This window comes from Mytilus trossulus, chromosome 4 (assembly GCF_036588685.1).
Source record: "Mytilus trossulus isolate FHL-02 chromosome 4, PNRI_Mtr1.1.1.hap1, whole genome shotgun sequence".
NCBI classification, from domain to species: domain Eukaryota; kingdom Metazoa; phylum Mollusca; class Bivalvia; order Mytilida; family Mytilidae; genus Mytilus; species Mytilus trossulus.
Genome location: NC_086376.1, coordinates 56,351,486 through 56,376,757, shown reverse-complemented (window position 1 = coordinate 56,376,757; position 25,272 = coordinate 56,351,486). Strand labels below are relative to the sequence as shown.

The 25,272-nt window shown below is 30.7% G+C and overlaps 1 protein-coding gene and 1 long non-coding RNA gene across 9 annotated transcripts in view; one reads left to right on the top strand and one right to left on the bottom strand.

The window, feature by feature from the left end:
• Positions 1–1,620: 1,620 nt before the first annotated feature.
• On the top strand, positions 1,621–14,971 carry LOC134715584 (uncharacterized). The gene is made up of 2 exons (XR_010106762.1): positions 1,621–2,356; positions 2,944–14,971. It is a non-coding gene; the product is annotated as an uncharacterized LOC134715584 (long non-coding RNA).
• Positions 14,972–18,755: 3,784 nt separating this feature from the next.
• LOC134715581 (uncharacterized) overlaps positions 18,756–25,272 on the bottom strand; it is a 53,216-nt gene continuing 46,699 nt past the window's right edge. For all 8 annotated transcript variants that reach the window (XM_063577857.1, XM_063577852.1, XM_063577854.1 and 5 more), the window contains one exon: positions 18,756–23,301. In XM_063577857.1, coding sequence (XP_063433927.1) covers positions 23,129–23,301 — 173 coding nt within the window. In that variant the 3' untranslated portion in view covers positions 18,756–23,128. The remainder of the gene's footprint in view (positions 23,302–25,272) is intronic.

Genomic DNA, 25,272 nt, shown 5'->3' with positions numbered 1-25,272 from the left:
TCAAGCAGCAAGGATAGCAGCTGGAATGAAGATTAATTATTACATTGATCTTCAAACAAGTCTGAGGCTTTGTCATGAAAGAAATAATGCAAGTATATATTATTCAAGCCAATTAATTCTGTACATTATCAGGGAAAATGTGATAAAGTCTATAAAGATTATCTATAAGGCAACACACATTTTGGTTATTTTGCACATTTACAACACACAAAAAAATATATTTATCAGTTTGATAAATGTTTTTCAAGTACACAAATAAAATTTAATGCCATGAAAAGTAAATTCTGATATAATTTTTACTAGAAGGGAGACTAGTACAATAAACAGCAAAAATGTTTCTTTCAGTGGGAGATAACTCACTATTATGCAATAAGAATACAGAATAGATTAATAAAATTTTAGGCTGACAATTTAACAAATTTGTAAATATATAATTTGTGTCAATTTAAATTCCTCTTTAGCATGTTTAGGTTATAAAACAGTACCAATGTTTTCATGAAGGGGAGTACGACTTGTGGTATGAGCTATCTTAAATACTAGTTTGTATATAATTCCTCTATTTAAACAAATTTTATCATCATAAAATAAGTTTACAGGGGAAAAAAGTGCACTGAGTAGGCTTAAAGTTGTAAGAGGTCAAATGTTTTTTTGTTGTTGACTATTAAAAGGTTCTAAAATTTTGAACTGATCACACTGATGTCATTGTAAAGACTTTTATGCAGCGTTTGGCTAATTCATGAAATGGTGTACCAACAAAATTACAATTGGTCACCAAATAAGACACTGACAATAGCTCCATTGATGAAGGTTGGGATATGAAGCTTGAAGGAATGTCTATTTCATTTATATTGACCAACAGCAGTCTTATAAATATAATCTATTTTATAATTTTAGTTTTGTTCCAGTAGCCAGCCAGTCCCAAGTTTCAGTCCAGATGGTAGATGAGAAGCAACTCCATGGAAGATGTTTACTTAGATCTTCAACCAAGTCCGAGGCTTTGCCATGTTAGCAATCAAGCAGCAAGGATAGCAGCTGGAATGAAGATTAATTATTACATTGATCTTCAAACAAGTCTGAGGCTTTGTCATGAAAGAAATAATGCAAGTATATTCAAGCCAATTAATTCTGTACATTATCAGGAAAAATGTGAAAGTCTATAAGGATTATCTATAAGGCAACACACATTTTGGTTATTTTGCACAATTACAACACACAAAAAAATATATTTATCAGTTTGATAAATGTTTTTCTTTTAAGTACACAAATAAAATTTAATGCTATGAAAAGTAAATCCTGATACAATTTTTACTTCCAAGGAGACTAGTACAATAAACAGCAAGAATGTTTTTTTCAGTGGGAGATAACTCACTATTACGCAATCAGAATACAAAGAGTTGTAAGAGAGCAAATATTTTTTTTGTTGACTATTAAGGTTCTAAAAATTGATTAAACTGATGTCCCTGTATTGACTTGTATGCAGACCTTGAAATATAGTACTTACAAAAATACAATTGTTGCCTGAGAAAATAAAGAAATCCCCAATAATATGCAAACCATATTCCAACACTGATTCTATTTATTTTGTAAGAATTTTTTATTTTTTTATTTTCAGGTTAGCAATTATTACTGCTTTTCAGTATGGATAGAGTTTTAGAATGGTCATTTGAACTGACATTTAAGGTAAGAAAGAACCATTGCATAGGTATATAAACTTGTTAATCACAGACTTATATGTAAATGCTCTTTAATTTTGTTTAAGTCTTTGACATTTAAGCCAAAAGCTAGGCATGTGGGTTTCATAGAAGTCTAAGGTTGAAGTTGGATTGGCTGGTTTTTTATTAGCATGACACAGGAAAGTCGAGGGTCTGGGATAAGACGGAAAGTCATCATATTTGGTCAAATTGTTTTCCGTCATCTGTGATTGACCATAATGTACCACCATTTTGATTGACAATTTTGATAGAAGTAATGAAATTTTAAATATTATGACCATAAAACAACTTTTGAACACAACTCCTGTGATCGAGACTCTTTTACAGAAAGCTCTTGTATGTAATTTGACTGTTTTTCTATCATGTATAGTTATAAAATTTGGAGATGTGCTATGATTGCTAATGAGACAGCTATCCACCAAAGTTCAAATGAAGAGCAATTATTGTCACATTGATGTGTTCTCTGCATCTTCTTTTACCTTAAAATGTTGTATATCTTTTTTTATATAATGTTCATAAGTATACCAACAGTGATTCCTTTTTTACTATTTTGAATGACTAAGCATTTATTATTTTTCAGGTTAGCATTACATTTGGCCTTACAGATTGATGTTGGAAATGGCTATTAGAGTTGACTTTTACAGGTAAGAAAGAATTATTTTATAGATTTGTACATTGGCTAGAGGAGTAGGGGGAGGGTTGAGATCTCACAAACATGTTTAACCCCGCAGCATTTTTGTGCCTGTCCCAAGTCAGGAGCCTCTGGCCTTTGTTAGTCTTGTACTATTTTAATTTTAGTTTCCTGTGTACAATTTGGAAATTAGTATGGTGTTCATTATAACTGAACTAGTATATATTTGTTAAGGGGCCAGCTGAAGGGTGCCTCCGGGTGTGGGAATTTCTCGCTACATTGAAAACCTGTTGGTGACCTTCTGTTGTTATTTTTTTTATTATTTTCTTTCTACGGTCGGGTTGTTGTCCCTTTGACACATTCCCCATTTCCATTCTCAATTTTATTGTAAAATTTTTCTATTTTTAGATCATGTAAGTTCCCATGATTTTTATAATCTTTTTACAATTTTAAGATTTTCTGGAATGACCTGTCAAGTTTTAGGAAGTGAAAAAAATATTATTTTGAAAAGTTTTAATTGTTATTCCCAGTTTGCTATATTTTGCCTATTTCAGTTTCTTAAAATATGACAGAAAATTGAAAAATGTATTTCTTTTTCAGATAACAATTACTGTGGCTGAAAGGATATATAATTATGTGATTAATTACTCCTTAGAGATGTTGTGAAGGTTATTAATATGTTGACAGCTGGGGACTCTCTCTTCACAAGACATCAGATTTAAAATCCCCATTTTGACACTGGACATGACTGCCAATTTGTACATCCTGCACTATCAAACAGATGCATTACTTTTGCAAGGATTTTACTGCCAGTCTGAAGAAGACCAAAAGTGACCATATTACCCTTTGGGGGCTTTCTAACACTATGGAACAGTTTCCAATATGAACGGTTCAATTCTTGCATAAACAAGAGAAAGAATGTAGTTGATAAATTCTAAAATAATGATTGTAAAGATTCTCCATTTTCAACAAGAGTAGAAGTTTTAGTTAAGGTTAGTGTATTGTGTTTTGAATTTTCACTCGACTTTCTTTTTCTCTCTATCGTTAAATGCTATGGATTTTTTTTACTTGTGGCTCAACAGATAAAATGGTTCTTATTAAGTTGACATTTACATTGGTTAAGAATGGAGAATCTAAGAATAACAAAAATATTGTAAATCTTTTTAGTATAGCAATGGTTTTATATGGAAATCAAAAATAGTATTGTCAAAATTGGAATAATGATACATTCAAGAGATTACACATAGCAATATATAAGTAATCCTTATTTACTACCAGTCACAGCCATTTCTTGACTAAATATCAAGCCTATTGCTACAGGTACTCAACTCAGTTTTAATGGATCATAAGATCAACAGGGTCAAGGGGAGATAATGCACCTGTTCCATGCCTCATACTTTCTTTAGTGCACAGTTTACCAATATAACTTAGACATTCTCTTCTGTAATTTGAGCAATATGTTTAACAAAGCATCCATTAAACTTTTCATGCATTGAGTATTCTAAGCATCTTTGGCTGATTTTTGACAAGTCCAATAAACAGGAGAATATTGATGAAACGCATTACTTTCAGGGAAAGTAAAATAATATAATTTCTGTAAAAAAAAGTAATTTGTGTACTATATGTACTTAATGTAATGTAAAATTTTGTATATAATGGAATTACAGACCACCTTAACATATAATTGTCCATATTTTAAGTTAGAGCCGATAGACTTTTCTGTAATTTTGATATAATTTGTCCCATAAGTAGTGCACTGCACCTTAAAAAACTGTTGAAACAAGTGTGATTTTTTGGGTGTTTATTGTCTTAAAGAAATGCACCTTGAAATAACTGTATTTGGTCCTAAAAGATGAGTTTAGTAAATGTAGATTCTGCAAATTCCCTAATCAGTAAATGTAGATTCTGCAATTTCCCTGAGGAGCTATGTACATAAAAGTTGAATGTACATTGAATTAGTTGAATCCAATCTTAAAGAGTTCACATAGTCTGTAAAAAAAAATCACTTAACAAAGATTGGTGTACCTGTTTCCTTTCATTTGAAATGTTTTTCTTCTTCTGTAGGATAGTTTGAGTGGTTCAAATAAATGGCTGTTGAGGATAAAATTACATACAAGTTTTTTCAATTTAAATGAAAATAAAATTTGCCTCAGACTATACTGTCAGAAAAAAAGGTTCAATGCAAGGGTCTTATTGCGCTCAGAATTTTTGCATCATGTCAATTAAGCATAGAAATTACCAAAGAGAAACAAATTTCCCTTCCTATAGCTTCTATATGCACTTTTATATGTAAATATGTGTTACGGCCTAAATTGACCCCAACTTATTTTTAGTCTTGCATGGCCTAGGACCATATATTATAACTGTGTGGTATGCTATTTGTAACTTTTCATTCCAGTTAAAGCACATCAAATATATAAGAAAGAGTTATTTATGGCAAGATTGCTTTACAAATTTTAATTCGGTGGAAAAAAAAATCACATTTTTTTTATAAGCATCCCCCCCTCACCCTCAATTTTCATAAGTAATTTAGTTGCTGTTTTCTAGATTCCCTAGAATAATATATATTTCACTTTCTATTCTTTTTGTCTGATATTGTATCAAAACACACTTTTGTCATATTCTCCGACTCTCCTCACTTTTTTGAAGCCAAAACTGAACAGAGTATTTTATCGCTATATTGTTGACCATCAGAACTTCTCTTTTTATTATCCTTACAAAAATACAATGCTTTTCAATTAAAGATGACGTAAATTTGCACTTTTATTGACGATTATCCAGTCTCTGGAATTCACGTGAACTACTTTTAGCAAATGCAACACAGATTTAGTTTCTTTGTATTTTTTTAACATGTTTGTACTAGAATTATAGTATGCAGCTTTAAACTGTAAACTTTTGAATTAAGAAAGATTTTCACAAAAACAAAAGGGAATTGTTTTACACCATTTACACTTAGGTATTTTATAGCGGACTTAAGTATGGGCTTTGCTCATTGTTAATAGCTGAACATTGACATATAGTTGTTAATTTCTGTGTCATTTGGTCTCTTCTGGAGAGATGTCCACTAAAAAAAAATCCACAAAAAGATAAGATTGATCTTTTAAAAGCATAATTATGCCATGGGAATAAATTTTTCAAGAGTAAACTTGACAACATGTCATCTCTATATGTTAAAAGCAAGTAATTTAAAATGACTGGAGCCACATATTTTTACATCCAAGATAATAGGTAGAAAATTTATTTTCTGCTGCCCTGTAAACTAGAAATAGCGAGAACACTGGAGGAAACTCTCAGTGATGAGCAAAATTATTCTGTGTTCCATGTGTGCTTTGCAGTTTTATTTACACCTAAAAGTGTTAAAAATTAAGAATTTGACAGATATTTTAAGAAATCTTTTATAGTGAAAATGCAAAACCCCAAATGGCTATCATTGTTGTCCATGTAAATAATTATTCATTTAAACCTAAAGCCAGATAACAATTTCTGGCACATCACTTTATTTTTTGAGATCTATTTGAATTAGGATAGGTAAATTAATAAGCTACTAGGTAGTAAACTGTATCAGAAGAAAATTACTGATCATCATGAACAAATGCCGGTAGTCTATATCAAATGTTTACGTTTTTTTTATTCTTATGTTCAAGGGGTAGGATTCACTGTAAGAACCACTATTCTGTCAAGGACCTTGTCTTTAGGCATTTCTCTTTTTATGTATTAAGGCATATATAAAAAAGGGGGTATATTATTGCTAATTAAGTGACATTTCTGTATTTCTTATTGCATTATGTTGCCCAAATCTCCATAAAATATCAAAATTAGGTAAAATCAAGAGGCTCTAGATTTTCTTAGTAACGTCAAATTGAATTTTCTGTTCACGGTTCACATAAAACACATAACAGCTATGATGAAATCTTAATTTCAGCCTTTTCATATTTCTTATAATTTTGTTTTGATCAAACATTGGTGACAAACATATATAAATTAGAGTTATCAAATCATCAGCTTCAAGTCTTAAAATAGACCTAAATCAAACTTGATTTATCAAACACCTTGTTTTAAACTTAGCAGAACAGTTAATATGCTGGTCAATGCCCAATGTCCTCTGCAAAATAGGATAACTGTAAAGAAAGTCATTAAATGATGAACAATTGTTTCTTTGATCCATAAATTGAATATAAAAAGTAGGGGTATACAGTAATCAACAAATGCAAAGGATATCTGATTTTATTTCAGAAAAAGTCTGTAAAATGGCTTTCATTTTTATGATTGAAAAAATAAGGGGGTATAAAAGGGGAGATAATTTTGACATAGTAGAAATTAAAATTGAAATCAAAAGTAGTAGTTTGATATGATAATTTCCATATTATTTCCCAAAACAGCATGCTTAAGCTAGGTTCATTTTGAATGGAAAATTTATAAAATAGTCTAAATTTTGAGTTATTGTTAAATTAAAAAATGAATGAGAGGTTTCCTTATTTTGATGTTAACTTGATCTTTTAAGAAATTTGTTTTATGCATCAATGGTTCTTGCATAAGTAATTCAATAAGTAAATTCATGGTTTCCAATTTCTTTTGAAATTGATTGCATATAAGAAAGACAATTTTTGGTTCCTATGGCACCTCATAAGTATTAAAATAACAGAAGAGTACAAAATTCTCAAGTGAAAATGTGCACCTCACAATTTGTCACCATAAGAAGAAATTATAAATAGAGAATGAAAGTAGGTATGAAAGTAAACTGGATCAAGAATGTTAAATAAAATATGTTTTTGCAAATTTGGACGACAATTAATTGCAATTATGTACCATTTCAACAATAGAAGTAGTGTAGACTTGCAAATCCATACCATTACAACACTGGAAGTAGTATGGTTGTCTGAGCGAAGCCAATTGGAAGTACGTACCTCTTAGTGAAGCTAATTGGGAGCACACCCTCTGTCTTGTTGCGAAGCTAATTGGAAGCAGTACATATACACCTCTGTCTGCAAAAACTAATTAGAAGCAGTACCCCTGGCAGTGCGGACCCAATTAGAAGCATGTAACTCTGAGGGAAGCCAATTGGAAGCATGTACCTCTGCAAAATTTGATTAAACATTATTCAACAAATTTTATTTAACATTGTTTTTAAAGTTTTTTTTCTTACCAACTCTCATTTTCTATTTATAATTACTCCCCTTGTTGACATTGTGACATGCAAATTATCACTTCACCATTTTGTACTCGCCTGTGGTTTTTATCCTGATGATGATGCACTAGAAACAGAAACACATACATTTAAATTACTACAGCACACCCTCAAGTATTAAGGGCCAAATTTTTTAAAGTCAAAGGTGCATAATTTTAGTGTATGCACCTTTAAATGATAACTTAACTTAACTTACTGCAACATTTTGACAGCCTAGGTTCCTCAAGATTTATAGGGAGGCTGATATAAGTTTGCTGATATAATGAAAACATGAAAAGGAATTATTTTAAAATAATTGTCAATTCACAAATTTAACTAAAAATATTCTTAATATATAGAGAATATATTCCATTTTTCTTTTTTTCCAAAACTCTGCTAGTGTTTATCTTTTAAAACAAAAAAGTATATTTTTCCATTAGAGGGAAATGCTAAGAAACAGAAATGTCTTACAATTTTACCCCATTTTTCTATTAAAGTAGCACATGAAAGTTTATTTATTATTACCTATTTTAATTGACTAGGTGAATAAATAGCTTGTTAGCACAGTAATATAAAACTTTGGGTGTTTTATTTTCAATAAATTTTATTTATATGTAAAATACAATAAATTAATTTTTATGCCCCACCTACGTAGTAGAGGGGCATTATGTTTTCTGGTCTGTGCGTCCGTTCGCCCATTTGTCTGTTCATTCATTTGTCTGTTTATCCGTTCGTCCGTCTGTCCTGCTTTAGGTTTAATTTAGTTTTTGATGTGGTTGAAGTCCATTCAACTTGAAATTTTATACACATGCTCCCCATGATATGATCTTCTAATTTTAATGCCAAATTAAAGTTTTGATCCGAATTTTACGGTCCACTGAACATTGAAAATTATATTGTGAGTGGGGCATCTGTGTACAATGGACACATTCTTGTTTTACGTTAAACTGTCACAGTATGGGGTAGAATCTGGTTCTTAAGTTAATGAATTCATAAGAACAGACTCTGTAAGCATATCAGTTCTTTAATTAATATTTGTGGTCTCAAAAAATCATGATATCTTTGAAAATAAAATAACTACTCATGGCACCAAATAGATTTTACTTTTATTTTGTTATGAAGTAGTTTAAGTGAAACAGGAAACCCTTATTATTTCTTTAAACAGTTTTGAATTATGAACCTCAAAAATACTTTACAAATTTGGTTTTAATAAATGAAGAAAAAAGTAGTGATAATTTTCAGTTTAAATTCAATTTGTAGATTTGACATGATAAATTACGCATTTTTTTTAATTTTTCAAAACAAACTCCCTAGTAAGCTTTAGATGAAGAAAATCAAAGGATTATTAATTTTAGAATAAATTCAAAGTTTTCCCATGTTTATTATAGCTGCATACTAGGAATTGGTATTTGTTTACTTGACAAAAGAGGATTTTTATTTTAAGTCTTCCTGTCGGGTATTAAAAAATGGATTTCCTGAAAGTTGGATTTGAGGCTTAAACTTCTTTTCTTACACTATTGAACCCCAAACCAAAAAGATACACTAGTTTTTCTCTGCCAATTAAAAGTGGTGTGTTTAAAAACAACTAAAAAAGATTTGCTATTTCAGTTATTGTTTGGATATAAAATATTCTTTTACTTTGATAGAAACAGAAATCATCAAAAATTCAATATCTCAAAACGGACATCATAAGGACTCCCCTGTGAGGATGTGGGAGCCCTACAATTTTTACTTTGTTCGTAAATGCAAAATCTCCAAAAAATTTAGATAGTAAACTTGATCAAGAATGTTGAATAAAATATGTTCTGCAAATTTGGATGACAATTAATTGCAATTATGTACCATTTCAACAATAGAAGTAGTATAGACTTGCAAATCCATACCATTACAACACTGGAAGTAGTATGGTTGTCTGAGCGAAGCCAATTGGAAGTATGTACCTCTTAGTGAAGCTAATTGGGAGCACACCCTCTGTCTTGTTGCGAAGCTGATTGGAAGCAGTACATATATACCTCTGTCTGCAAAAACTAATTAGAAGCAGTACCCCTGGCAGAGCGGTCCCAATTAGAAGCATGTAACTCTGAGGGAAGCCAATTGGAAGCATGTACCTCTGCAAAATTTGATTAAACATTATTCAACAAATTTTATTTAACATTCTTTTCATTAAAGTTTGATTTCAGACCAACTCTCATTTTCTATTTATAATTACTCCCCTTGTTGACATTGTGACATGCAAATTATCACTTCACCATTTTGTACTCTCCTGTGGTTTTTATCCTGTTGAAAATGCACTAGAAACCGAAACACATGCATTTAAATTATTACAGCACACCATCATTCAGACTGATTCAACTTGAAAATTAGTTCATGAACCCCTCTTTTTTTAAAATGACATTAGGTTGAAAATGTATCAAGATTATTTGTGCCAATTTACCAAATCTTTCAAATAAGATAAATATTCAGCCAAAAATGATGTGCTTTTTCCTTTACTAAAATCTGGTCTTTAAGATCATTTTTGCCAATTTGAAGAAATTCCCAATGATATATTTTAAATTAGATAATTTAAACATCCAAAAATGACGTATTTATTTTACTTAAATAATGAAAACATGAAAATTAATTATTTTAAAAGAATTGTCCATTCGCAAATTTAACTCATAATACTCTTAATGTGTAGAGTTGATATTACATTTTTTTCCCCCAGACTTCTCTTGTGTTTATCTTTTAAAACAAAAAAGTTAAGTATATTGTCTGTTTGCCCATTTGTCTGTTCATTCGTTCATCTGTTCATCCGTCTGTCCCACTTATAAGTTTTTGGTCAAGGTAGTTTTTGATGTAGTTGAAGACCAATCAACTTGAAACTTAGTACCGCTGGTCCCAAATGATGTAATCTTTCAAATTTAAACGCCAAATTAAAGTTTTCACCCCAATTTCACCAGCCACGGAACATAGAAAATGGAAGTGCAAAGTTCAGGTTAAGTTTTTGGTCGAGGTAGTTTTTGATGAAGTTGAAGTCCATTTAACTTCAAATTAGCACACATGCTCCTCATGATATGATCTTTCTAATTTTAATGCCAAATTAAAGTTTTGATCCCAATTTCACGATCCACTTAAGTTAATGAATTCATAAGAACAGACTCTGTAAGCATATCAGTTTGTTAATTAATATTTGTGGTCTTGAAAAATCATATCTTTGAAAATAAAATAATTGCTCATGACACCAAATATATTTTACTAGAAATTATTTTGTTATGAAGTAGTTTAAGTGAAAATGGAAACCCTTATTATTTCTTTGAACAGTTTTGAATTATGAACCTCATAAAAACTTTACAAATTTGATTTTAATAAATGAAGAGAACAGTTGTGATTATTTTCAGTTTAAATTCAAATTGTAGATTTGACATGATGAATTACGAAATTTGTTATTTTTCTAAACAACTCCCCAGTAAGCTTTAGAAAAGAAAATCTTGAAAAAGAAAAAGAAAAAAAGTGTTCTGTCAGTGAAAGGATTAATTATTTTAGAATGAATTTAAAGTTTTCCAATGTTTATAGCTGCATACTAGGAATTGGTATTTGTTTACTTGACAAAAGAGGATTTTTATTTTAAGTCTTCCCGTCAGGTATTAAAAAATGGATTTCCTGAAAGTTGGATTTGAGGCTTAAACTTCTTTTCTTTACACTATTGAACCCCAAACCAAAAAATTACACTAGTTTTTTCTGCCAATTAAAAGTGGTGTGTTTACAAACAACTAAAAAAGATTTGCTATTTCAGTTATTGTTTGGATATAAAATATTCTTTTACTTTGATAGAAACAGAAATCATCAAAAATTCAATATCTCAAAACGGACATCATAAGGACTCCCCTGTGAGGATGTGGGAGCCCTGCAATTTTTACTTTGTTCGTTGGTCTACAATTTTGGAAATGCAAAATCTCCAAAAATATAGATAGTAAACTTGATCAAGAATGTTGAATAAAATATGTTCTGCAAATTTGGACGACAATTAATTGCAATTATGTACCATTTCAACAATAGAAGTAGTATAGACTTGCAAATCCATACCATTACAACACTGGAAGTAGTATGGTTGTCTGAGCGAAGCCAATTGGAAGTATGTACCTCTTAGTGAAGCTAATTGGGAGCACACCCTCTGTCTTGTTGCGAAGCTGATTGGAAGCAGTACATATATACCTCTGTCTGCAAAAACTAATTAGAAGTAGTACCCCTGGCAGAGCGGTCCCAATTAGAAGCATGTAACTCTGAGGGAAGCCAATTGGAAGCATGTACCTCTGCAAAATTTTATTAAAAATCATTTAACAAATTTTATTTAACATTCTTTTCATTAAAGTTTGATTTCATACCAACTCTCATTTTCTATTTATAATTACTCCCCTTGTTGACATTGTGACATGCAAATTATCACTTCACCATTTTGTACTGTGGTTTTTATCCTGATGAAAATGCACTAAAAACAAAAACGCATACATTTAAATTACTACAGCACACCCTGTATAATTAAGGGCCAAATTTTTTAAAGTCAAAGGTGCATAATTTTAGTTTATGCACCTTTAAATGATAAGTTAAAATAACTTACTGTAACTTTTTGAAAGCCAAGGTTACTCAAGATTTATAGGGAGGCTGATATAAGTTTGCTGTCAAGGCCATCATGATACAGTAACAGCGTAATGATGTCGCTAATGTCAGATGTTACTTTTCGCCATGTCAAATAGTTACGTATTAAGAAAAGATTCATTCTTTGACTGATTTTTATCATTTAGACTGATTTAACTTGAAAATTAGTTCATGAACCCCTCTTTTTAAAAATGGCATTAGGCTTGAAAATGTATCAAGATAATTTGTGCAAATTTGAAGAAAACACCAATGGAAACTTTTAAATAAGATAAATATACAGCCAAAAATGATATGTCTTTTCTTTTACTAAAATCCGTTATTGCTTGGATAAATGCAAAATCTCCAAAAATATAGATGGGTATATTTTTCACAGTTATTGTGATGTGCATCATATGTCAATATGTGCATATTATTTTTTGGTGGGGAAAAAGAAATCAAAATTTTTGAGAAACATTCTTTTAAAAATAAATTGCCAATGTGAAAGGATTAGGTTCCATAAGTGCCCTTAATGACTCTTAAGATGAAAATTGTTTTTAGTTGATGCTTATGTGCCAAAAAGGGAAATACTATTTGCCAATAGCATCCTAATTATGTTGAAAATAGTTTTTTTTTGTAAAAGTTAATTTCAACCACAATGAGGCCAAGGAAATAAAGAGATTAGGGTTCCACAAGTCTATAATTCATTTGTTATAAGAAACACAAACTGTAGAAGTAGGTTTTGTTGATGCATTGAAACCCTATTTAATGTATAGCTTTGTTTGTATTGTATCGGAATTATTTATTTGCTTATGTGACATGTGCCACACAAAATATGCTTGCCCAGCCTGAAATTGTCATTTTTCTAGCTTTTTTCCAAAAAACAGACTGAGTGCTTTTTTTTTCTTTATCTTTATTCTCATAAAGCCAATGCATAACATCGGTACAGAGATAACAAATACAACAATAAATATTTACAATATGTACAAAACAAGCGAGAGAGGTTACAAAAGTTACAAGCCAGGAGTACAAACACTAGTATTTATATTTTTTGCTGGAAATGCAGCAAATAAGAATGAATCAATAATACTGCAATGTATTTTGTACAAATAGTATTTTCCTAATGAAACCTAAGTGACCTTATCCTTGGTGTAATTAAATCCTTTTCTTCCTTTGAATTGTAAGATGATATACTACAGTGACAAAAAAACTACAGTGGCAAAAAATGTAGTTGCTATTTGATTTTTTTTTCAATTTAGTGGAAGCAGATTAGTTGTTATTTAGATATTTTGTAGCATGATGTATCATAATTAAATTTTGCTTGTGTTCCATAGAATTATGGTGAAAAATATTTTTGAAAACCTTCACTTTCTACCCAGAGTGTCAAGTTTCTTTTTATATACTCTAAATTATATATTTGCACATGATCGTGTATTTTGTTTTGATTTATAGTTCTCCTTTTCTTTTATACTGTCAAAAGTATACCTCCTTACACAGTTCCTCCAAGCAATTAGTTATAAAGCATGTTTCAAACATTTTCCACTATATATTCGACCATTTAATCTCGTTTTAAATACTGTTTACAAGTTATTATATATTTTTCGGTATAGCATTTCGCAGTATAGCCAAAAAATACTGCCTTAAATTTTCTATCATATTTTGTATGGGTCAATGATGTATGATTTGATCATTCAGGTGACCTAATGTTTTGTTATGCTAATTTGTTTTTCGTGAGTTTGTGAAAAAAATGTCTAGGTGGTCATTCTAGTCGCAGACATTGACAGTTAGCTAAAACTTCCTTTTATGTATAAAAATTTGTCTTTTTATATAATTATAATCATGATGGAGTACGGCATCATTACCCAGAAACGGTTCTTGCATTGCTCCGTGCGCAGGTTTCCAAACTTTAAAAGTTGGTTTTTCCTGGGCGGCGAGTGTCTGTTAATGACGGGTATTTAAAATATGATATTTAATGTTTGGAATGTTCTTGAATGTTAATAGATTTATTACTATTGTTGCTGGAAGTATATTTTTTTGTTTAAGTTGTGTTTAAACTACTTATTAGTATATATATACTATTACTGTGTTATATGATGTTTGCATATGTATATTAGATTATTGTATTTTATTGCATTACAAATTTGATTGAATGCTGGCTCCAGTCTGTCTGCACTGCAAAATGCATATTTGAGTTGAGTCTAATTTAGTTTGTGAAATTTATTGTGTAGTTAGGACCATTAATTATCATTATAATGATTTTCTTTATGTGTATATGTTTATGCTTATGAGTTGAATTCATGTATATTGTATGTAATAATTCCCTAGGCATAAAAATTGATTGTCTTCTTGCATATGTGTAATACATGTACATGTAGGGGTAGGAATTTTAGCACCAATAAATTTGGATTGTTAAGTGACATCTTAATGTATTTAGTTCTAACCTGAACTTTAAACATTGTATTTTTTTAAAGAACAAAGATTTGCATAATTTTGCATTTGGATATTACATTAATTTTGACTTTTGTAACAAATATTTTATAGCTGTAGTCCTAATCAAGGATTTATATAGTAGCATCTTACTATACAAATCCTTGTCCTGATGATAAGATTTCTTTTTTACTTACACATTTACAAACAAAATTATGTTTCCCCAGTGAGGTCCAACACTAGAGTTTCTCTCGCATTGACAAATATAGTTTGTATAGTTATTCAAATGCATAAGGTTCACATTAGATTATTTTTCTAGTACCTGTACAAGTTATTGAATTCATATTGTATAGTGTGTTTATATTGATAATTTGTCTTATTAAATGGCAGTTCACAATATGCTGTACTCGAGCTAGTCAACAAACATAAGTTTGTGTTGTGTTTTTCTTTTTGGAGTTAAAGGTTAAATGTATTTAGTTGAAACAAGACTAATTTAAGATTCTATGTCCTTCAAGCTGTCTGAGTTATTGATAAAAATAAGATATGGTATGATTGCCATTTAGACTCAACTCTGAACAAGAGACCAAATGACATTGAATTTAGCAATTATAATACAGCCTCAATAACAAGCAAAACCCATACTGCATAGTCAGCTATAAAAGGCCTTGAAATGACAAATATAAAACAATTCAAACATTTGTTTTGTTAATATGAAAAAGAAGATGTAGTATGATTGCCAATGAGATAATTCAATCTCCACAAGAGACTAAAATGACACAGAAATTAACAACTATAGGTCACTGTACTGCCTTCATCAATGAGCAAAGCCCATACCACATAGTCAGCCTATATATTCAAGGGAAAGAAGTTAAGGTTATATATATAGTTATCAAAAGTACCAGACTTATAATTTAATATGCCAGATCTGAGTATATGTATGCCATCTTTCCGCAAGTTTATTGTTTTCTGTTTCTGCCAAGGAGGCTATTTTGCCAGAGCCGGTAAAGTAGCCCCTAAGAGGCTATTTTGCCAGAGCTCTGCCTTAAAAAAAATGTTTTATTTTCGTGGGAAATGATGTTTTTGCGTAAATTCAAAGACATAATAAACAAGAATGTACAGTACACGGATGCCCTATCCACACACTCATTTTATATGTTCAGTAGACCATGAAAATAAGATAAAATCTCTAATTTTAAATTAAAATTAGAAAGATCATATCATATGGAACATTTTTACTAAGTTTCAAGTTGATTGGACTTCTACTTCACCAAAAACTACCTTGACCAAAAACTTTAACCTGAAGCGGGATGAAAGGACGGACAAACGGACGGAATAACAAATGCATGGACAAACAGACTAATGAACGAAGACCAGAAAACATAATGCTCATAAATGGGGCATAAAAACAATTCATAAGAGTGTTAACAGAGGTTTACAGAGTAGAGAATAATAAGCCATAAGTATAAAGAATTGATAAAAATGGCCTAAAAATTGAAAGACTACAGAATCAATGACTCCCCATACAGACTCATTCATGTAAAAAATGTTTTTCCCTATAGATTGAAATATTTTTCAATTGAATATTTGTGTTGTTGTTGAATTTTCTATTTGTATCATAGAAGATAACTGGAGCTATATATGTCTTGTATGTAGACACACATTGACTGACTGGAAAACTGAGAGAGAAACTGGAACATTATCAATCAAGGAAAAAAAAAGTGGAGCAGGATCTGCCATTACCAATCAGGTGCACCCGAGATCATCCTGGGATTTGGTGGGGTTGATGTTGCTCAGTCTTTTTTTTCTGTTTGGTCTTTTGATTGTTTTTAGTTTTTATTCATGGCATTGTTATTTCCACTAATGATTATGAATCCCTTTGGTATTTTTTCGCCTCTCTTTAACATGTTGATGATGTTCCATCAAGCTGGTTCCATCTATATACTGGTTCAATATGAGTACCAACAAAACAAGTCCATGCTGTCCTTTGATCTAAGATCAAGTACCTCAATCGAATACAAACTACCAAATATAAAAAAGATGTGGTGTGATTGCCAATGAGACAACTATCCACAAAAGACCAAAATGACACAAACATTATACAACTATAGGTCACTGTACAGCCTTCAACAATGAGAAAGCCCATACCGCATAGTCAGCTATAAAAGGCCCCTATAAGACAATGTAAAACAATTCAAACGAGAAAAATAACGGCCTTATTTATGTAAAAAAATGAACGAAAACAAATATGTTACACATAAACAAACGACAACCACTGAATTACAGGCTCCTGACTTGGGACAGGCACATACATAAATAATGTGGCAGGGTTAAACATGTTAGTGGGATCCCAACCCTCCCTTAACCTGGGACAGTGGTATAACAGTACAACATAAGAACGAACTATAAAAATCAGTTGAAAAAGGCTTAACTCATCAGATAGACAAAAAATACATGTGGACGTACCAAAGCTTTTCCAGATAGTTCAATCAATTAAGCCTTGTACTTTTGAAATGACATCTATATTAAAATTGGGGTGGATTATAACGACATTGCCAGTGACCAACCAGGAGGGTCTTGCAGGGTCAGTAGCTAACCAAACACTTTTTGTCCAGGAGCCAGGTAAAAAAATTACCAAACAATGCTACTCGTGCCACTAACAATTTGATGCTCTGTGGTTTTGTAACACTTTTTTAAAAACATCTGGGCAACATAGAAGGAGAGAACTCTTTTTGTCAGAAAACACTGTCAAACATTCAAACAAACTATCCACACTTGTATACCAAGTCAATAAATAAGGTCCCAATGTCAATATACTACAGATGATTCAAGTCTAGATCAACCTATATAACCATCATCATAATGCATTTAAGGGTTTCGAGTCTTCAATTCTTAACTTTAACAAGTTTTTACATTGTCAAATTTTTTATGCGCCATCATTCTTTTCCTTGTATTTTAGCACCTCATTATTCTTTGAATGTTGTCCCTTTATATTCTATTCTGTAAACCACACCCTCTACTTTATCTTTATGTATAACTCCGAGTAAAAGTGACAGGTATAATTATATATAACATTTTGAAATGTTCTGCAGCTTGTAAAATGTGTTGCAATTAGACCCAATCAACAAATGAAGATTGATAAATGTGTGTGTTTTTTTAAACTTCTGAGGCTTCTGGTCAAGTATAACATGGACCCTCTATTTAAGATCATTCAAAGCTTCATTGCAAATTGAGGTTTTATACTGTGTTTTTGATAGCAACATAAGCAAACTTTGGTGTGCATCACCAACAAATATATTATGAAACTCAAAGGTGGATATTTTTCATTATTAATTTTTTGGGGGGAGGGTCTTTATGGAGCTACATAAATGGTCAATGCATAGTCTATCTACAAGCCAACACCTAAAGTAACCTTGGTGGTCCCCCTATTTTTAAATCCTGGATCCACAACTGCACTAACTTTTTGGATCTACATTTTGTATTTCAACTTTCCTAAATGATTTTATTAGATAGTCATTGGAGAAATATGTTCACTTTTTGCAGCAAAGCATGGAACCAGACAGTCATCTGGGTAAAAATTAAAAATAGAAAAATTAAAAAAGTAATTTCTTGTTCATTTTAACATTGACCTCGAATTACCCCTGTATGTTTTTCAGGGGAAAAGATTGGCAATTAAAAACTCCCTTATGACATCAATTTTCAGATAGAAGACACACTTGTATCCTGGCACTATTAAAGTTTCAAGCATCTTTAGGAGAGTCTAGAAATTATTTCTATTCTGTAGGTTGGTATTCTTAATACCAGTTTCATTCCATTTATGCCGTATTTGGCACAACTTTTTGGACTTTTGGATCTTCAATGCTCTTCAACTTTTTACTTGTTTGGCTTTATAAATATTTTGATATGAGCGTCACTGATGAGTCTTATGTAGACGAAACGCACGTCTCGCGTACAAAATTATAATCCTGGTACCTTTGATAACTATTATAAGATATTTCAAATGATTAGATTTTTATATCCGAAATATTTCGTGCAGTATAGCATAAAACTTTTTTACCCATTCACCCCTTAACTGTTGTAAGTGACAATGCCTCAATTATAGTCACTTAGTGATTAAAGTGACAATTCAGATATAACTCACATCTGTATCTCAGAATTGGTATACAAATTAATGACCGCAGCTAAAAATATCTAGGGGCATAACGCAACAAAAAGGTTGAAAATCTAGAAATTTATTTTCCAACTAATATATATCAAAATAAACATTCATATATATATGATAACATATACATAAATATGATATATGGTATGTAGTTAAAAATGGAATCTTAAAAAAAACATGATAATGGGTATAGACAATGAGGTGGACAATACCTTTGCGAGGTTAGTGAAACAATATCTTATAAATGTAATGAACAAATATCTCATAAATGTAATGAAAATATATCAAGTAAATGTAATGAAAATATATCAAGTAAATGTAATGAAAATATATCAAGTAAATGTAATGACAAAATATTTAATAAATGTACTGAAAAGATATCAAGTAAATGTAATGAAAAGATATCAAATAAATGTATTGAAAAATATCTAATAAATGTATTGAAAAATATTTGATAAATGTAATGAACGATATCTGACAAATGTAATGCAAAGATATCAAATAAATGTAATGCAAAATATCAAAATGTAATGAAAAAATATCAAAATGGGATGCAAAATACTTATAAATCCAATGAAAAAATATCTAATAAATGTAATGAAAAATTATCTAACAAATTCTTATAAAGGTTTCAAAAGATATTTAGTGTATTATCAAGTCTGGTATTTTAATGTGTTTAGTAATAAAAAACATTAAAAAAGCTATGAAAGAATAAAAAATTATGATTGTTTTTTAGCCAAATTACCAAAATTCAAGAAATAGAGGAGTATAATAGTATCACAATCGTCTTCTAAATAATGCCTTTAATGAAAAGTTCCATATATTTGAAACCAGTCTAATGCCAAAAACTAATTACAAAAATATTTTTATGAGTGAAAAGTACTTTTCTGTATAACAGAGATAAAAATTTGTAAGGGTTCCGCGGAACCCAGTGTCTCGCCTAATTTTGCTGTAAATCGCAGGCTCAACAAAAATGAGACAAAAAATCAATAAAAATATTCCTCTTGATACTATCCTATGATTGTAAGAAGGTTCTGTCCAAGTTTGGTACAAATCTAGGATAGTTAATGAATTTTATAAATGTTTTGAAAACTTTAACTGCAGACTGTATGTAATGTTAACTGGAAGAAAATCTAAGTCAATTTGAAAATGAAATACAGAAAAAATGGAGTTATCTTTATACAAAATTTACTTCTGGATACTATCTTATGATCATAAATAAGCTTCTGTCCAAGTTTGGTACAAACCCAGGATAGTTTAAAAAAGTTATTTAAATTTTTAAAACTTTTACCACAGAGTAAATATTTGTGGACGCCGCCGCCGACAGAATGTAGGATCGCTTAGTCCCGCTTTTTCGACTAAAGTCGAAGGCTCGACAAAAATGAAGCATACCATAGTTACAAAGATAGTTTCATTGTGTCACTAATTAAATAAAAAGTATGGTGGTCAAATACTACTGTGAATACAACTCTTTACTATGTATAACAGTTTACAAAATTATTAATAAAATACTAACTACAAATAAACTCAAAGAGTTATAACTTATTGATTGATTGATTGATCGATCTTAACATCCAGTGGCAAATATTTCATGCATGTTCAGGACAATTTGAATCATAATTAATAAACTATAATCGTCATGATGATGCATGAAATAGTTGCCACTAGACAGTAAGTCTATGAACCATGTGATTGAAATTTACCTTTTAAGGAGGCTCGAGGGTATAAAAATTTCAGAAGAAAATCAAACATTTGTTTTTCATTGCAAATTTTATTTATTACCTTAAGTAGTTGCTACTTTATCATATTGTACAAAAATCATTCCAAACAAATCAATCTGTGTTGCCTCCAGACGATTTTTTTAAATGTAGATATCATTGAAATATTCCAAATTATCTCCCTTTGGTGAAAAAATGCCAGTTTTGGCCTTAAAATTGAAATATCTTTTTTAAATCATCTATATTTTTTAGTATAATTTTAAAATGAGCTGTACTTTAACTAAACTATTGTAAAATTTGAGCGATTTCTGTAATTAATTCTTTTTATTTCGATATTACCTTTATTTCTCCTATTAGTTCTACAGAAAAGCACCTATACAAAAATATATGCTTCTTTCAAAGGCAGATTGTGAACGTGAATGAACACAGACCCAATTATTTTATTTTATTTTTCTATTGAGTATAAGATAAAGTTCATTTATAGAAAAAAAGAGCGAAATCCTATATTAAATAAAAAAAATGATTTAGACCGGCCAGCCCCCTTAAATGAGAAATCCTAAACTTTGCAATTTTCTGTTATAGGTTTTAACAAAGTTCAGCAAAACATGAAAAGTGGTTCAAATTTGATAATTTTGTCTAGGTAGTGACTTCCTCAATACACATTTAAGACTAGATAATCCTATAGATTTCAAAGGACATGAGATATATACTGTATTATGATATATTGAATGTATTTTGGTGTTTTAAAGACAATTTCATCACTACATTATGTTTTTATTGGTGGAGAAAGCATGTCGACAGAGAGAGAGAGCGCCATCAACCTTCAGGTCAGAAAAGAATCAAATTTATTGTAAATAAATTCCTGTGGATTCATTTATTTTTGTGGGTACCAATTTTCGTGGATTGAGGAAAACTTACATGTTCGTGGATATTTGATTTCGTGGTGAAGTCTGCATACAAACCATGAGAAAATTTGTCATTCGTTGAACATTTAATTTTGTGGTTCAACTGTTCCCACGAAATCCATGAAAATTGGTATCCAACGAATAATAATGAATCCACAGTATTGTTTTACTTCGCATGGATGCTGATGCTCTCATTGATATAGATCTTTATGCAGTGACCTTACACCTCTAGGTACAAAAGATATAAACTTTATGTTAGGGTAAAGTTTTTTGGAAGTTCAAGACATTGTAACTGAAATTATACCAACACAACTTGTTCAATGTTCAAATATGTTGTAATGTGTCTTTTAACTACAATGAAATATTAGCTAATAAAAAAATACCATGTAATCATTAAATTTTAACCCTGTACAATATATATCATCTATGTATACTTATATATGAAAAAAATATCCTGGCTATAATGTTGATATCTGAATTATCACAGCTGAATGGAGTACAGTTAAAAAAATATTTCACAATAGATGCACATCTTATTTATATCACATATCTGATAACACAATACACTAACTTATGGTGAATATCAAAACAACAAATTATAATAAAAATAATGTTAAAATCTTACAACTTATTATACATGATGAATAAAATCAATGAGTTCAAAATGCCTCTATAGAATCTTAGGAACTATGGGTAATTTCATTGTGCGTACACAAAGCTATACACCAAAATGATAATAATGATACGCCATCAGTTGAATTTCCATTGTTCAGTACCTTTTAAATCAATCACAACCTTGTGGTGTACGCTTTTTTAAAATATTACCCAGAATACATTAGATTCTGAAACAGCAAATTAAGAATTGTCAATTGGTATCAAATTATTACAAATAACATATTAGAATTAGAGACTGGTATTAACAGATCAAGCTAAATGAATTTAAATTATCTACAGCATCCTATAACATATAATATAAAACTAACTGTTAAAATATTGAATGTACCGGTAAGATTGTTAGATTGATTGTGGGTTGCTTAACTTCCAGTGGCAAATATTTTTTGCATGTTCAGAACAATAGAGGGTGAAAATGTACATTTTAACTGGCTGTAAACAATGAGCAAAATAACATAATAAACTGACCTGGCAAAGTTATAATCTATCTACAGCTTTGAAAATAAGCAAGTAACTGGCCAATTTATGGTATTATATTGTGAAGTACTTCTAAAATTTGAATTAAAAAAATATTGCTTATTCATACAAAAAGCTTTTGCTACTGTTTCATACAATTTTGAGAAGGTTTAACAAACTTATAAATGTCAGAAAAAAATATTGTTGTGCCTAGGTGAGCTAAAATTCTATTATTTCAATATCATATTAATCCAAAAATTTAAACACTAGGGATTAATTCATTCTCGTGGGTATCAGTTTATGTGGATTGATGAAAAATTGCATTTTTGTGTGTACATGTATTTGATTTCGCAGTTTGCTAATATCTAGGTACAAGGCAATACAAAATTTGTAATTTGTTGAACAATTTATTTCACATATTCCTACGAAATCCACAAAAAATCATATCCAATGAATAATAATGAATCCACAGCCATTTTTAGCCGAAATAAACTTCTAAGATCACTGGATTGGTTGACTTCACAAGTCAATCTTATTAGACAAAACATTATAAGACAAAACCCTGCTCATTGATGATTTCGGTAAAAACAAAAAGTTCATAAACTAACATTACAGCAATATGCAAAACTATATCACATTTTTTACAAATCAAAAGTTTTAGCCTGCATATGTTTATTCATCCATCTGTTTCAGGTAGTTGTTCATACAGATCATCGTCATCTTCTATGAAATTTTGCGGTTGGCGGCCTGGAATGGCTGGAATGGTGGATTTTCTTTGCTGCTGCTGCTGTCCACCTAGCACATTGTTTAAATGCCTCATAAACGATTGTTCTGGAACTATTTTGGAAACTGAAAGATAATATTCATGTCAGTATCATAATTCAGTATACATAGACTTGTAACATAGTCCACAGGATCTGTGGATTTTCAACATAGACCTAAACAAAATTCAAGATTAAGATCCCTTTCTTTTGACAAGATTCTGATTAACACACAGAATGATTTTAAAGTTATATAGAGAAAAGACAGAATGATATAACTAATTATATTACTAAATTAACCATTTAATCAAAATTGTGAATATATTAAATATTTAATAAAAAGCAGAGTTTAAGTGAAGAATTATTAATAATATTAAGGTGCAAGCTTAGGAAACAGTTATCGTCCTTTTATTTTTGTTGTCTACAAATATAGTCTATAATGTGCACAGTGTATAACATAAAATTGAGAATGGAAATGGGGAATGTGTCAAAGAGACAACAACCCGACCAGAGAAAAAACAACAGCAGAAGGTCACCAACAGGTCTTCAATGTAGCGAGAAATTGTATAACATGCATTTTTTTCTTACACTTCTTCATATCTCATGAATGCAATATTAAGCAAGGGGAAGAAATAATGTGTTAAAAAAATTGGATGATGAATTTTTATGTAAAGCAGTGATTTGGACGAGTCAAAAAGGTAAAAATATTAGTATGTCTGAAACTGTCAAACTGAATTTTAGACACCCTTAACATAGAATTGTGCATATTTTGAGTTGCAGCTGGTATACTTTTCTATAATTTCCTATGGTCAATGGACCGTGAAAATGTGAAAAATCTTTAATTTGGCATTAAAGCAGAAAGATCATATTTTAGGGTACATGTGTACAAAGTTTCAAGTAGATTGGACTTCAAATTCATCAAAAACTACCTCGACCAAAAACTTTAACCTGAAGTGGGACAGACAGACTGACAAAATTAAAACCGTATAAACGAAAAACGGACAGACGCACAAGACCAGAAAACATAATGCTCATAAATGGGGTATTAAAACATTAGTAGTACTAGATTTCATTGAGATGGGAGCCATCTCTTTGGGCCCCGCTGTCAATAATGTGGGGTAAATAAGTTGTATGGATAATCTGATATGAAGCATTATTTGGAAGTTATTACATAGTCTCACATGTGATTTTAATCTAAGATTTTAAGTTAAAACTGATAAATATTCTCAACTTACTTTCATAGTATAATAGTGATATGACTGCATGATGTGAACTCATTGTTGACTACTCTAAGGTGACTTCTGGATATATGGATTGATGTTTGAACAATGTTTAAAGATGCTGCCCAATTGATATTTGTCACATATTTTTAGAATTATGCCTTCAATATATTATGACCCACCAAGTATAAAGTATGAAATATTAACGGTTCTCGAGAGGTAAAGCGGACACAATTTGTTAAGAACAACGAACGGATGGACAGACCAACGGACTGACCTTTGACCTAGGATGCATACATTATGACACATTTAATATATATGTTAAGTTGAAAATGTTTGTCAGGTATAAAGTATGAAATAATAACAGCTGTCCTCTCAAAATATAGTGTGGATCAAATTTGTTAGCGATGGACAGACCAACAGACAGACAGACCTTTGACCTAGGAAGTGGTACATACATCATGACACACCCTCTGGTGTTGGTTAAAATGGATGTCAAGTATAATATTTGAAATCATAATGGTTCTCAAGATATAGAGCGGACACAATCTTCACAACAGAACACAGGGTTGTCAACTGAAACCAAAGTTTTTTTGACGTTGACCTTTGACCTAGGAAGTTGTACATACATCATGACACGCTCTCTGGTGGTGGTTAAAATGGATGACAAGTATAAACTTTGAAATCATAACGGTTATCTAGATATGGAGCGGACACGATCTTCACCACAGGACACGGGGTTGTCAACTGAAACCAAAGGTTTTGACCTTGACCTTTGACCTAGGAAGTTGTACATACATCATGACACGCTCTCTGGTGGTGGTTAAAATGGATGACAA